Raw genomic sequence first — 15,716 nt, 5'->3', positions numbered from 1 at the left:
ACTTTCTGTGTGTCTGGAGAAGATGAGATTGCAGATCTGGCTGCTCTGCTCCAAGGATGGCACACACTTCAAAAAAATAAATCTTGGCTTTCCACAGGTTTTTCGCACTGGCCAAGAGGCAGGAATGCCAGGGTGCTCCAGTAAGCAGGCAACTGGAGATGCCATGGGGATTTGGGTTACGTGCCTTGCTGGTCTCCATGTATCTAACGGTCTGGAAAAGGGGCTGAGCTGAAGGGATCTCTCTGCAGTGTGCATCTGCGAGTGCTCGTGTCAGAGGCATCAACAGGTGCTTTGACAAGGGTGATGAGTAAGGCTGATGCTCAGGGGTGATTGATCTGGAGCCGGCTGAGTGAGAGCAACAGGTAGGATAGTTGATATTGATTCCTGCGTTGCAGGATGGCCCTTTGGGTCCCTTCCAAGTCCACAGTTTGATGATTCTATGACCTAGAATCTCTAAGCAAGCAATGGAATTTGACCTAGAATCTCTAAGCAAGCAATGGAATTTGACCTAGAATCTCTAAGCAAGCAATGGAATTTGGCTTGATTGTGATTCTGGATTCTTCAGCCTCTGCACCCAGGACTCACATGCCCCCCCCCAATCTGAGCTGTAGTAACTCAGATATTGGTTTGTACCCCCTGGGGCTGATGGGACTTGTAGTCCAAAACACCCAGAGGGCAGCAGGTTGGTGAAGGCTGGCCTTGCATAACTTAAGTCTGCATGACATCCCCACCTATATTGCCAACTGAAGACTATTCTCCCCACCACCACCAGAACACATCCCCACCCTCTTTGTATTGGGGAACCAGAAAACGTGCCTTATATTTTGCTGTGTCTTAGCTGGTCTTGCTATAAGGTGTCACACCAATCTGCCTGACTGGGAGGGTCACAGTTTTATGACATTGGGGAAAACATGATTAGGTGTTTGAGATTGAGGATAGATGGGCAGGACCCGCCACCCCTTCCTGCCCTCCCAAACATGCATCACCCATCGTGGTTCCTGGCACAGAACAACACATTCACTCAGAGCAGCCGTTAGAGACTCAACCTTTATTTCCTGCATCTGCACGGGTAAATTTATTTACTCCATTTCTTTCATTCTAAATGGGAAATGCTTGGGGGGGGGGGTTAACCTTCCTTTTCTTGCTGGCTGCAGCAGTAGCTGCACGTTCTTCTTGCTGAACACTACAGCCCTCTTGCCCACACTACAAACAAGGCAGGGTGTGTGGGGTCTGCATTGCAGGGTCACAGCCAGGGTCTTGCAGGTGCCACAGGACTTCCTGTTTGTTTGCTGTCCTGAATGTAACCTCACCAATATTATTGGGGGGGGGGAGTGGAAGAAGGTAACGCAGGCAGAAGGATGTCGAGGTCATTCTCTTGCAGGTCGGCCTCTGGGCTGTCTTGGCTCTTCACCCGACACAAGGTGGACCAGAATTGCGTCTTGAATGGAAGCAGGACAGGCAGTGCTGGTCCGAAGTCCGGGACTGCTGTGATTCCATGGAAGAGCTGCTTGAACGGCTCCTGGAAGGCAAGCAAGGCAGTTGGGTTGGAAGCCTGCAGGCACAGCTGGGCAAACTAGCATAGGATTCCTGGGCATCAAGAACAGTAAGACATTGTCCTTTCCACCAGACGCTTGATGCTATCTTTGGGAAAGGAGCCTTGGGCATGGTGTGTAATGACTCCTAAGTGGTGGCCAGGTTTGCCTCTTTTTCTTACAGAGGTGCTGAGGAATTTGTAGCCCTGCAGATGTTGCTGAACTCCAACTCCCATCAGCCCAGCCAGCAGTCAGGGATGATGGGAGATGTTGTCCCACAATATCTGGAAGGCCACACGACCATTGCACCACCATCTTTCCCCCATTTTTCCAAGCTGCTTTGTAAGGAGTTCTCTTAAAAGGTGGAGGTATGCATCTCATCCAGTCAAGCCATCTAAGGCAGGGGCCATGTTGTGGGACTTCAAATCCCATCAGCTGCAGCCAGTGTGGTCAGGGATGATGGCAGTTATAGTCCAACAAAAACTTGGAAGGCCGCCAGTTCCCCATCTCTAGGCTGAGGCTTCTATTCCTTTACAGCAGCTGCACGATAGGCACAACTCTAGCAATTGCCATATTTCTCATCACCACCACTCCATACTGGAATGAGCCAAATCACTTCAAAGAAGCAGGAGAGCTCCGCCATAAGAGACTGGCAGCTTCAGATGTGAGTGGATGCACCTAGTTTAATTTCTTGCAGCCAGTATTTCAACTTACTTGAAAAGCAGGGAAAACTGTAGGAGTGGGAGACCTGTTGTACCCATTGTTTTTGTTGTTTAATAAATAAAACAACTGCCTTTTCCCATAAACGTGAACTCAAAGCAACAAGGACATGGGAGAGCAGGGTTCAAATCCTCGCTTGGCCACAAAGCCCACTGGGTGCCCTCGGGTCAGTCGCTGCCTCTCAGCCTAACGTACCTCACTGTTTCTCCCCTATATGGATACTTCATTGTCCCCTATAATGAGCTCCCTGGCTGAACTTAATTCCAAACACCACCTCTTTTTTTTGCTACTTTCTGTCTTCTGTGCTGTGAGACCTCTTCAGTCACTGCTATCAGGCTGGTTTCCTGAGCAATTTTATGAAATGGCTAGGTCTGAAGCCTAGGCCTGCTGCAGATTTTTTCCTGGATCTGGGGGGCAGAGGGCAGGGAGTTTGGGGGCCAGACTAAACTGAATCAGAAAGTGCGCAGTTACGGCAGTCTGTTGGTGCCACCCAGCTCCACTTCCCCATTCAGATTCCAGGCCAAGGGCTGAATGAGGGCCAATAAGCTGAAGGTGTATGTTAACAAGATGGAAAACTGGACCACCCGGTGGTTCCCTCAGACAGAGCAGTGAGTCCCAAAGTGGGTGGTGCTACCCCTTGAGGGGGGTGCTGGGATTACTTAGGAGGACCCTAAGAGGCAGGGGTGGGGCGGAGGTGTACATTGATCATGGCAAAACAAGTTTATTAGCTTTGTCGACTTAATGAAACTTAAAAGTTTTAATTTGATTTTGAATATGCAAGTACTGTAATTGTAGGTTGTACAAACTGCTATTCTGAACGAGGGTTTTCATAGGGTAAAGTTGGGGCACGGAGGGTGAGTTTATGGAGCCAAGGGGCAGGGCCACCCAAAAGTTGTGGGAGTCACTGAGAAAGAGGATACCTTCAAACAGAGGGTTATCATTTGTAAAGTGCAACACACAGCCACCCTAGGAAAAAATGCTTTCTCCCTCTCAGCCCCCTTTCCCAGCTCTAGAGTAGCTGCTTACTCAGGACAGATCTAGAACCATGATTGAACCTGGGCAGAACCTTTAAAAAGCAGACTGCCTGGGATGCTGGAAGACTGGAAGGCTGCTACCCCCCCCCCCCAGCTACGAATGAATGAATTGGCCTTTTTCAGCTGCTCCCTTGCTCCTGCCGACTTGGTGGCCTGTTCTCGATGGATTAATCCATTAGATTTGTACACCTTTTTCTCCAAGGAGCTCAAGGGGGCATACATGCTTCTCTCCCCATTCAATCCCCCACAACAACCCTGTGGGGTGGGCAAGGCTGAGAGACGGTGACCGACCCCCCAAGGTCACCCAGTGAGCTTCATGACCGCCTGGGGATTCAAACCCTGGTCTCCGAGGTCCTCGTCTGACACTCTTAACCATTGGATCACACTGGTATTTCAGCCTACAGAGATTTCCCCATGCCCCAGTTCCCTAATGGGCTGTGGCAGCTATCTTTGTTTCCCCTTTGCCCCAGTTTGCTCACCTCTGTGCTTCAGCCAGTTTTTTCCCCTTGGCGTCCCGGAGGTTCAGCTGCTTTAGGACGCGGATCAGCTTGCTGATCTGCCGCAGAGTCATTTCTGGGGCCTGGCATGCCAGCCGCTGCCGCTGGCTGATCAGGCAAGGTGGGTTGGCAAAGAGGGAGAAGTAGCTGTTTCGGCCCAGGAGCTGCACCGCTTGCTTGTTCCCATAGCAGGAGGCGTACTGAGGGTGCAAGGAGGGGAGAAAGGCAAAGCAGGTTAGCGCCAGTCGAGAGGCTGCCCCAGAGCAGGTTCACCAAGTTGCACGTTTCATTGGATTAGGTAAGGCTAGCATATTTGGTGGTGGCTTTTTAGTCCGTAAATATAAGGTGTATATGTTTTAGCCAGAATCTCTTTGCAGTCTTCTCTGCCGGCTCCTGTTGGTTAGCATCCTTTACTTTCAGTATTGCTGTACCATTTTAAGAACATCTTTAAAACATGCTGGATGAAGCCAATGGCCCCTCTGGACCAGCATCCTGATCTCACAGCGGCCAACCAGATGCCTGTGGGAAATCTGCAAGAGCACAAGAGCCCTCTCCTCTCCTACGTTTCCAGCAACTGGTATTCAGAAGCATTGCTGCCTCCAACTGTGCAGGCAGGGCATGGCTATCACGGCCAGCAGTCAATAGCCTTCTTCTCCATGAATTCATCTAATAACCTTTTAAAGCCATCTAGGTTGGTGGACATCACTGCCTCCTGGGGGAGTGAGGGCCATAGCTTAGCTATGCACTGCAAAAATCTTAACTCCACCTTGGTAAAAGAGATGCCTTCACATTGAGACACATTCCCACGGATGCCCTTCTCTCCTAATATAAAACATGCTGGTGATCAGTTTAGCTGTGATTCTTGTACTGTGGGGGTTTGGACTAGATGAGCCTTGGGGTCCCTTCCAGCAGTACAATCCCGGGATTCTATGTACTAGCTGAGTTCTTTGATCCTGTTGCACCTTAGCAACATTTTAGATTATAAGCACTAGCAACACTTGGTGCAGATACCATTCTGGGGAGAAAGGTGGTCCACAAATGGAGTAAGTAAATCAATGGGCACAGCTGGATTGTTTCTTACCGGAACAAAAGTGGCCATATGTCTTCCGAAGCAGAAGAGGTGGTCCCAAGAGTTGTCTGTGAGGTTGATTAGCTGCTCAGCCCTTGAGAGTCCCGTCACTCGCCAGCTTTATAGGGATGCACCAGTGCTGTGCCGGAAACCAAAGGATACAGGCTGAGCTGTGCCTGCTGCCCACCCCCTTGCCCCGTTCCAGTGACCTCATCCCTGGTCAAGTTTCTCTAAGCAGTGCCTGTGCCTGCCTCTGCTGGCTCATCTTACCCAGAGGGCGGAGGCAGCCAAGAAAAGCAATCAATTAATTATTGGCCGCCATTGTGCTCTCACAAAGAGAGAGTTGGGCCTAGGAAGAGCGGCAGCAAGAAAGTAGGGCTTCTCCAAATAAGGGATGTGAGTTGGGCTTACGGCATTTATACTGCTGAGGCAAAATGAAAACAAGACAAAACACTCTGAGGCTCAGAGATCAAACATAGATAGCCACATTGGTCCATTAGCACAAAGCAACAACAGCAACACAAGGGCACCAGTACTTGTCTTTGTTCAGACATTAGTCCCCCAAAGTAGCTAACAAGATGCAGGAATTAAAAGCCAGCAGAAATGGATAATAAAAGCAGCAATAGCATAGGACTCCTAATAGTTGCTAAGGTGCTTAATATGTAAATGGCTTATTGGTAATGGACAGACTGTGTTTCATACTCTCCCAAGTGTCCCTATTTTCCGGGCACATTCCCAGATTTACGAAAGCCATCCAGGCTTCTGATTTGATCCCAGAATGTCCCTATTTTCTCCACCAGCGCCACAGTGGCAGCTGCGAAGGGAACGTCCTGTTGCCTCTCCTTGGCCTCTCCTCCCTTTGGGCAGCTTGTAGCGGCTGCTGAAGAGTGGCTGAGAAGGAGGAGAGGCTTCTGCTGCCAAGGCCCAGCCTCGCATGATGCGCCAGCTCTGAGCGGCAGGCAGAGGGAAGCGGAGCAGAGTTCAAGGAGTCTTGATTTAAAAGAAACACAAAACCTTTGTGTGTCTGCATCTAATATTGCCCCTTTCCAAAATTTGTTTATTGGTGTTTGTGTTTCTTTTTGTAAATCAACCAAAGAATAAAATAAAATCAGAATTAAGAGGCTTTTTCAGGACAATGGAGGGCATGCGTGCTGTGTCCCGTTGGTGAAGTGGTGGCATTCATCCTTCCTCGCTGGGTGTGGGTTGACAAAAGAGTGGGGGCTTGAGGAGGGTCAGTTGGGGGCGGGGAGTGAGAAATGTCCCTGTTTTCATCTGAGGAATGTTGGAGGGTGTGGGATTTCCCCCAGAAAAGGATAAATCTGGATAAAATTGGTGCGGGTGTGTGGGGGTGTGTGTGGGGAGAGAGATGGAAAAAAACACAGAGGCTGGTGTTTTGATGCCTCTGACATTGTGTGAATGCAGCTTCTTTTATGAAGAAAAAAAGAGAGACTTGCATGCATGAGTAGTGCCCATTCCACCATAACTACCCATCTGGAAGCAACCTAAATAAGAATAACCGATGGCACCTTCACAAAAGCACCGAGCAAGATGGCTTACAGTTGCCTTAAGTGATGGCCACCACCTTGGATGCTTTTAAAATAGGGTTAGACAAATTCATGGAGGAGAAGGCTATTGAGGGCTACTAGCCACGATGGCCATGCTCTGCTTCCGCAGTTGAAGGCAGTAATGCTTCCAAATACCAGAGGAGGTGAGAGTGCTTTTGTGCTCATGGAGTTGCAGTCCAAACCTCTGGAGGGCACCATGTTGCGGAAAGCTGCTTCAGATAATAAATCCGTTGGACATTGCTAAGCACCGTAGAGTTCCTAACATGCTCTTGAGAGAGCATCAGTGTTTAAGAATAATGATAAATATGCTTCTCAGGGAAACCTTGCAGGTATTTTATATTCTGTGGCAATACAAAGCCAGCTGTGTCCACCAGCAGCTGTCAACATCATCCATAGCATGTCCCACCTCACACTGCAACTTGGGTGAAAAGGGCCTTGTCTTTGGCAATCGACTGGATGCAGAAAGAGCTGCCTTGCAAAGCATCCTTCTGTCTTGTTGTGCACTCAGGGTGGGGGCAGTATTTATTTATTTTTCAGAGGGACTGGCAACAGATACAGCTGAGGACAGAAAGTGTCAGTGGAGGGGCTTGTGACCGAGGAAGAAGAGCCCCAGGAAGGGACCTATGCCATTGTGTAGTTAATTGTGATACACATTCACTGTGCCAACAAATGCTATGGTGGCAGATTTCCTCCATCATCGGGCTGTCAGGCAGAGTGGTGTGTCTGAAGGTGGAGCATCAGGTTATCGGTATCCAGGACAAGAAATGCATTGACCACAAAGAGAAGAGAGATTTATGTCCATGCATGCAGATGCACACACACAGAGAGGTATATTTGAACGACATATGGCAAAACCTCAAGAGAAACAGACATTCTGCCCCCCAACCCCCCCCCCAACATCAACTTCAGAATGAAAACAATATCAACGGACAAAAAGATGAAATCAAACAGAGGAATTTCTTCTGTCATTTTGAAGCCCATCTCGCAAGAACTTTACAAGACAGGTGAGATGAGAATTTGTAAAGGAGGCACATGACTTTTTATGGGAACTTTTATGGTGCCTTGAAGACTAGCAGGTTTTTCACTACAAACTTTTACAGTGGCACCTCAGGTTACAGACACTTCAGGTTACAGACGCTTCAGGTTACAGACTTCACTAACCCAGAAATAGTACCTCGGGTTAAGAACTTTGCTTCAGGATGAGAACAGAAATTGCATGAAGGCGGCGCAGCGGCAGCAGGAGGCCCCATTAGCTAAAGTGGTACCTCAGGTTAAGAACAGTTTCAGGTTAAGAACGGACCTCCAGAACGAATTAAGTTCTTAACTCGAGGTACCACTGTACTTGTTTCTGTTTTCTGTAAATCCTCTTGAATGCAATGGGGTATATTCTCAGGTAAGTGGGTGTTAGGAGTGCAGCCTTATTTTGTGACATCTTCTACTGACTACAGCCCACTTGACTGGATGCAGTGATCCTCCATTGGGAGGGGAGGCTCCTCACGAATGGGAGGAAAGCCTTTTTTATTACTTTTTTAGTTTAATGCAAGACTACCGGATCCACTCTTCTCATGCCAACACATGATCTGAAACACAGCTGTCCTTCAAAATTCACAGCTCTCCAAATTTCGTGGTGCAGTTTGACCAGAAAAATGCATACATTGGTGAAGAAGAAATGCAAGAGCTTAAAACTGACTGATTCATTTATCCCTCAAGTCCAAACATACATAAATAGGTACAGGAAAAAAGGGGGGGTCAAATGTTAGCTGCCTAATTGATGAGACCACGTTATTCACATCCTTTGATTTCAGTGGCTCTGAGTATGACAGACATTGGGTGCAACCCTATATTTCCCTGCACCAAGAAAACTAGCATGCCATGTGGGCAGCTAGATTCGAAGTCCTCTCTGATTTCCCCTGTTCTTGTACCTGGTCCAGACAGAAGTGAAGCAGGCACAGATGGCAACATTTTTGATGTGGCCTCAGACGGTGGTGTTGCCCTGACAAAGCAGACACAAATTCTACCAGGCAGTTCTGCTTTCCCCTTCTGATCACCTACAGGATTTTGATGAAGAAATCAGGTTTGTCAACCTTTAAATTGCATAATGTTTTCGGGAGAGTCTACTGCACAACAGTAAATAATCACTCCAGGGTGTATTGTTCAAGTTCTCATTTAAAGGTGTTTTCTCATGGCTGAGTAAGATTGTCTTCCATGAATACGGTTTTAACAGTGAGTCCGTAAGTGACTGTGGAGGCCAATTCTGGATCCACACGTCCTTCCACAGTGGGAACATAGGTTACAAGGCAGAAGTTCATCACAGTGAGGGTTTGTCAAACTTGTCTTTTAGCTCTTAGCTCGTTTCTCCTTGTCACCCTAAGTTTGTGCTTCTTCAAAGTCCATGACACCTTTGGTAAAGGCTGTTCTCCAGTAGGAGCGCTCACAGGCCAGTGTTTCCCAGTTGTCAATGTTTATACTACTTTTTTTTTTAGATTTGCCTTGAGAGAGTCTTTAAACCTCTTTTGTTGTCCACTGTTTTTGTTGTCTTAAATTGGGAATAGAGTAGTTGCTTTGTAAGACGATAATCAGGCATCCGCACAACATGACCAGTCCAACGAAGTTGATGTTGAAGAATCCTTGCTTCAACACTGGTGATCTTTTGCTTCTTCCAGTACACTGAACATTAGTTTGCCTGTCTTCCCGAGTGACGTGTAGAATTTTTTGGAGACACCGTTGATGGGATCTTTCGAGAAGCTGGAGATGGCATTTATAAGTGGTCCATGTTTCACAAGCCCACAGTAAAGTTGGTAGTACAATTGCTTTGTAAACAAGCATTTTGGTCTCCCTGCGAATGTCCTCAAGCACTCTGCAGTTCAATCAGGAGAAAGCTGCACTCACAGAGCTCAGGCGATGCTGGATTTCGACATCGATGTCGGCCCTTGTGGAAAAATAACTGCCCAGGTAGGAAATGTGATTGACACTTTCCAACATTACACCATTAAGTTGGATTTGTGGTGCTGCAGAGGGGTTGTTTTGTGCACTTAGGTTTTTTGGATATTGAGTGATAGACCAAGCTTTCCATAAGCTTCTGCAAAAATATTTAGGATGGTATGGAAGTCATCCTCTGAGTGCACACACTACATTGCCATCAGCATGAAGCTCTAAATACTCCCAGTACTGTACTTAAAAAAAATACAAATACAGCAAAACAAAGCACCAAACTGAAACACACCATAAAAGCAAACATAAAGGTCAGAGGAGTAAAATTTTCACACCTATTGCTGCTCCCAGTACTTAATCACTGGTTGAAATTAATTAATTTCACTGGATAGGCTTGACTAAATAAGAAACTCTTCAGCAGACACCAAAAAGAATACAGTGAAGGTGTCTGCCTGATATCAACACTCGGGGGGTTCCAAAGTGTTGCCACACTAAATGATCAAGTTTACAGATGTGGCACAGGTATTATGTGGCATCTGTAGTAGTGCTAGTTCTGCCAATCAAAATGGTCAGATGGGCATGCATGGGCTAAGGCGATCTCTTAGGCAGCATGGAATATAGCCCACAGACACAGTTTCCTATTCTCCCTCTCTGCTATTGCAGTACAGAGCACTGAAGTTCACTGTTTGCTTTTGCTCAGTGTGTGTGTGTGTGTGTGTGTGTGTGTGTGTGTGTGTGTATTGTTCAGGCAATTGTTGGGGGAAGGGGGCAAAAGGCAAGGGAGAGGCGGGGGGAGTATAAATGACTGGAAGTATAAATGACTACTAGACTTTGAAAAGCAGATACAATATGACTAGATCAAGTGCATCTATTTTGTTGAATTAATCAGAATTTGAATAAATGTGCAATTAATTGTTAGCGCTTTCAATCTTATTCTGTTTATCTTCCTTAGTGGGCCATGCAACCTGCCGGTCTGCAGAATGCTTTTTATAGTATGGCATGGCATGGCATGGACTAGGGATGAGTTTTTGGAGCCAAGAAGGCAGTGGCCTGAAAAGGCATTTATTTTCTTATGCTACCCCTGGGATGGTGAAGTAACTTCTGTTCAGGGCCTTCTTTTTTGTTAATCCTTTTTATGCCTGTAATAAAAGATGGCAGAGAACTCCCTCCCCATACTTTCTCTCCTTGCGAAGAAGGTGTTTGAGGCCACAGGACAGAGGCTTTCAACCTTTTTGAGTCCACGGTTCCCTTGACCAATTACATTCTTTCTGCAGCACCCCTGTGGGGCTCAGGAGCCCAGTTATGTCACCCCTTGCCTGCAGAGCTGGCAGCCTCTCACCCTTTTCCCTGTTAGGATATTTCCGTTCCACCTTAAGAGGGAGCAGGCTTTGAGAGTCACAGAGTCTGCGCATGTCCTAGTCACAGGATGTTTATGCTTGCTGTTTCCTTTCGATTTCAGTCGGTCAGAGACACTGACACAGAACGGTCATGTTTTCCTTTGTTCTGTTCAACGCTAAATAAAGTCTGTAAATTATGCTCTCTTCTGCGGTGCAAGCTTTCTGGCTGTGGTTTCTGCTGATAAAGAACAGTGTGCACAAGCCTGGAATGTGGCAATCTATTTCTGAGGCTTCGTGTCGCTAACTGCTGGATCTGCCTGGCTACGGGAGATCGATGGAAGTCCGGCAGCCGGCTTGGGGCCATGATGGACTATATCTCCCTGGCAGTTTCCCAACAACAAGGTTATGGGCCCAGATTCACAGCACCTACAGGAGAGTAAAGCTGCAACAGACTGCGTTTGAGAGGTACGTGGGAAAAGCGAAAGGAAGGGAGGCTTTTCTGTTTACCTCAACACGGAGCCTTTGATGTCCGGCAAGAGCTTTTGATGTCCGGCAAGGCTTAATTGGCCTGGGAGCCGAGCCAAAAGGCATCGTGATTAATGGCTGCCAAGATAAGGAGTCTCTGAAGTTAAAAAAGACTCACGGCTAAAGCAGAAAGCTGGAAATGGAGTTTTTCCAGGCTTCTGAGGCAAATGCTGAATGCCTTAAGTTACATGGGCAGAATTATGAAACCTGGGCAAAATGGTGTGAGAGTTTGCTGCGTCAGTTTAGGGTGTGGCATACCGTGAGTGAGGCCCCCCCAGTTCCTCTGACAGAGAGATGGAAAGCCGATGATTCGAAGGCGATAGACGTAATAGTCTTATCCGTATCTCTTGAGGAAATTAAGACGCTGGCTGGCAACACCACTGCACGTGGAATGTGGTATGCTTTGATGAAAGCACACAAGTCAGTCGTCCCAGCCCAGAGTTTGACTGCATCGGAGGTCCTGGCTGTTTCCCAGAATGCGAGTGAATGCAGGGATGCTGAGGGCACCGGTTGCAAGCTGCAGGGGGAGCTGACCGTCACGTCATCCCAGGCAGTATTCCAGCCTCCAGAGGGAGCCAAGGAGTCGGCAGCTGAGAGCTCTGTTTCTCGTGAGAACCAAGGTCATCGCCTTTGCAGAGGCCGGAAAGGCAAAGGTAAACAGGCGTCTGCAGATGGCCAGGGGCGAAGGGAGGGTGAAGAGCCCGCGCCAGGGAAAAACAAAGCTTTGTTAGCTGGCACTGCTTCACCAAAGGCTAAAGGCACGTCTGATGGCCAGAAGCAGGGGGGCAAGCTGCAAAAGCCCACGCCAGTGGAAGACAAGGCTATGTCTGCTGGCACAGCTTCACCAAAGGCTAAAGGCACGTCTGCTGGCCAGGAGCAGCAGGGGGGCAAGCTGCAAAAGCCCAAGTCAGTGGAAAACAAGGGTTTGCTTGCTGTAAAGACTGCTCCAACAGCCAAAGGCAGGTTTATTATCGATTCAGGTGCCAGCCGCCATATTTCGAAGGATCGCCACCTGTTTATCTCCTTCAAGCCTCAGGAAGGTGAGATCCACCTGGCTGATGGAAGGACGTTGCAAATTGCAGGAGAAGGGACTGTGAAACTTGCAAGTTTGCATACAACCATCAGTAATGTTCTGTATGTTCCTGGAGCTGCAAGCAATTTGTTGAGCGTCCCGCAGCTTACTGGACGTGGTTTTCAGATTTCCTTCAAGAGGAGCGTCTGTGTCATCAGTAAAGGCAAAGAGGACTATTTGCATGCAAAGTTTATGGATGGTTTGTTCCATATAACTTATGAGGACACTGCTGTTGTATCTAATGCTGATTCTTGTTGTGTTGCACAAACTAACAAAGTTCTTCATGCAGGTTGCATTCATGAAGCGCATCGAAGGTTTGGTCACCTCTCTTGGAAGGCACTGGCCAAGATGCCAGAGGTGGTTGAGGGTTTGAACATCAAACCCTGTAAATTTCATATGAAATGTGTATCTTGTGCAGAGAACAAGGTGAAGGTTGCTCCAAAAGGCAAAGAGTCTAGCAGGCAGGCTTCCAAGCCCTACCAGCTAGTGCACGCAGACCTGGTTGGGCCACTTACGCCCTCTTTAGGAGGAGCAAGGTTCTTCATGGTTCTAATTGATTCTTTTTCTAGGTACATTCATGTGTTTTTGCTCGAACAGAAATCGCAAGCGTTTCCGAAGTTTAAGGCATTCTGTGCTTGGTTGGAGAATGCTCACGGTAAACGTATTTCCTGTCTGTTTACCGATCGGGGCGGGGAATTCACTTCTCAGCAGTTTGAAGCTTTCCTGACTGAGAAGGGAATCCAGCATGACATGTCAACCCCCAGATCGCCATGGATGAATGGGCTTGCGGAGAGAGCAAATCAGACATTGCTGCAAGGAATGAAAACCTTGTTGCATGATGCCAATCTCCCTGATAAGTTTTGGGGGGAGGCTTTGGGGAATCTGGTTTACTCCTATAATCGCAGATTGTCATCACCCATTGGTTGTACCCCCTATGAGAAGATGTTTGGCAAGAAACCCAACACCAAACACATGAGAATTTTTGGTTCTGACATGTGGGTACGCACCCCACAAACCAACAAGCTTGGGAAGCGTGGGGCACATGGTTTGTTCATGGGGTACGAAAAAGGTGCATACAGGGTATGGATGACTGACTCTAAATCCATAAAGTTCACAAGGAGTGTTGAGTACAATCCTAAGTGGGGGGAAAATGTGGGAATTTTCCAGAGTTACCCAGAGGAGGATGAAGGTGATGTCAAGCAAGCAGCTAAAGCTGAGGAAGCTGCTGAGGATGATGATGATGATGATGATGATGATGATCAGAGTTCGGATTCCAGTTCATTGGGCGGCGCTGCTGCTGATGTCAGTGAGAGTGATGACACAGCAGACTACAAGAGTGCAAAGGCCTCAGTCAGACCATCTGATGCGTCTGACAATGAACTGGAAGAACCACTGTTCACCATTGGTCATTTTTCTCCTAAGAAAGAGGAGATGAGTCCAGAAGACTTGCGTCTAGTACGTAGGTCTGAAAGGGCGACAAAAGGCAGACCTCCAAAGAGATTTGCTGATGAGTTTGCTAAGACTGCAACTGCTGTTCTTAGTAGCTCAGAGAAGGTATGGGAACCTTCAAGCTTCAAAGAGGTTCAGGAGTTAACCTCTAAAGATGCTGAGCCTTGGCTTAATGCCATGAAGGCTGAAGTTGATTCCTTGAACAGGAACCAAACTTGGGAGCTGGTACCGGTAGTCCCAGGTATGAGACTGGTTGGCAGCAAATGGGTCTTCAAGGCCAAGACAGACCAGAATGGCAAGGTTGTCAGACACAAAGCCAGATTGGTTGCCAGAGGTTTTTCACAGGTACCAGGACAGGATTACCACGAGACCTACTCACCCACAGTCAAATATGAGAGCATTCGGCTGATGCTCAAGATTGCTGCGGAGGAGAAACTGCATGTTTCCCACCACGACATTAATACAGCTTTTTTGTACGGGATTTTGAACGAAGAGCTGTTTATGCTTCCACCTGACGGGATGCAGATACAGAAGGGAATGGTCTGTAAACTGCGGAAATCCTTATATGGTCTCAAGCAGAGTGCTAGGTGTTGGAACACAAAACTCACTGAAACGTTGCTTTCTCTAGGTTTTCACCAGGGCAAAGCTGATCCATGTGTGTTTGTCAAGGAGGAGGGGCAAAACAAACTGTATTGTTTATGTTTTGTTGATGATCTTCTGATGTTTTGGAAGAATCAGGCTTTTTATCAAAGCACCCTAGCTCAGCTGAAGGAGCACTTTGACATGAAGGATCTTGGTGAGGTATCCAACTATCTTTCTCTGCAGGTGGAGAAGGACCAAGCAGGTAATTTTCTGGTACACCAAACACAGAAAATTGCTGATGTATTAACCAGGTTGAATTTGGTTGATGCAAACCCAGCAGACACACCGATGGTGACAGGTTACCAGGTAGACAGTACTGCTGAAGCGTTTTCTGACACAACGCTATACAGATGCGTTCTAGGCAAGCTGAATTTCATTGCCAGATGTTCAAGACCTGACATAGCTGTAAGCTGTAATCTGCTTAGCAGACATGCCAACAATCCTACGGTTCAGGATTGGAAAGCTCTGAAGTGCATAGCCCGCTATTTGAAAGGGACTATGCACTACAGGCTGAGGTTCACCAGTCAGAAGACTGGAGGTCTTGAAATCTTTGCAGATGCAAGTTTTGGAAGTGACACCACGGATGGTACAAGCACTTCTGGTGTGTGCTACATGTACAACCACTGCCTGTTTGACTGGTTGTGCAAGAAGCAAACAACAGTGAGCCTAAGTTCCTGTGAAGCAGAACTCAATGCTCTGTCATTTTCACTCATGGATTGTGAATGGTTGATGCAACTGTTTAAGGACATCGGGGTTTCTGTGAAATGTCCTATACAAGTGTATCAAGACAATAGATCGTGTTTGGCTTTGCTGAACTCCGAGAGTTGCAAGCAAAGAACCAAGTACTTGCAGATTAAGCTACATCGTGCAAGAGAGTGTATTCAGAAAGGACTGATTCAGGTGTCCTACATGCCAGGAAATGAAATTCCTGCTGATCTGTTGTCTAAGGTTGTTAACAGAGAACAACATAAGGTTTATGTACAAAGGTTGCAATTGAGTGAACCACAGGTACAACAGGTTACACGGAAAGGGGGAGGATGTTAGGATATTTCCGTTCCACCTTAAGAGGGAGCAGGCTTTGAGAGTCACAGAGTCTGCGCATGTCCTAGTCACAGGATGTTTATGCTTGCTGTTTCCTTTCGATTTCAGTCGGTCAGAGACACTGACACAGAACGGTCATGTTTTCCTTTGTTCTGTTCAACGCTAAATAAAGTCTGTAAATTATGCTCTCTTCTGCGGTGCAAGCTTTCTGGCTGTGGTTTCTGCTGATAAAGAACAGTGTGCACAAGCCTGGAATGTGGCAATCTATTTCTGAGGCTTCGTGTCGCTAACTGCTGGATCTG

At 47.3% G+C, this 15,716-nt stretch overlaps 1 protein-coding gene across 1 annotated transcript; it reads right to left on the bottom strand.

Moving 5' to 3' along the window:
• Window positions 1–1,029: 1,029 nt before the first annotated feature.
• LOC144328433 (uncharacterized) lies at window positions 1,030–5,173 on the bottom strand. The gene is made up of 3 exons (XM_077931813.1): window positions 4,865–5,173; window positions 3,766–3,983; window positions 1,030–1,519 (listed from the first exon to the last, which is right to left on the bottom strand). The coding sequence occupies exons 1-3, from the start codon at window positions 4,880–4,882 to the stop codon at window positions 1,408–1,410; spliced, it is 348 nt and encodes a 115-aa protein (XP_077787939.1). The 5' UTR covers window positions 4,883–5,173; the 3' UTR covers window positions 1,030–1,407.
• Between the last annotated feature and the right edge of the window lie 10,543 nt (window positions 5,174–15,716).

Source organism: Podarcis muralis, chromosome 7 (genome assembly GCF_964188315.1).
Source record: "Podarcis muralis chromosome 7, rPodMur119.hap1.1, whole genome shotgun sequence".
NCBI classification, from domain to species: domain Eukaryota; kingdom Metazoa; phylum Chordata; class Lepidosauria; order Squamata; family Lacertidae; genus Podarcis; species Podarcis muralis.
Note: the sequence above shows the minus strand (reverse complement) of the source record. Positions and strands in the feature narration are given on the sequence as shown.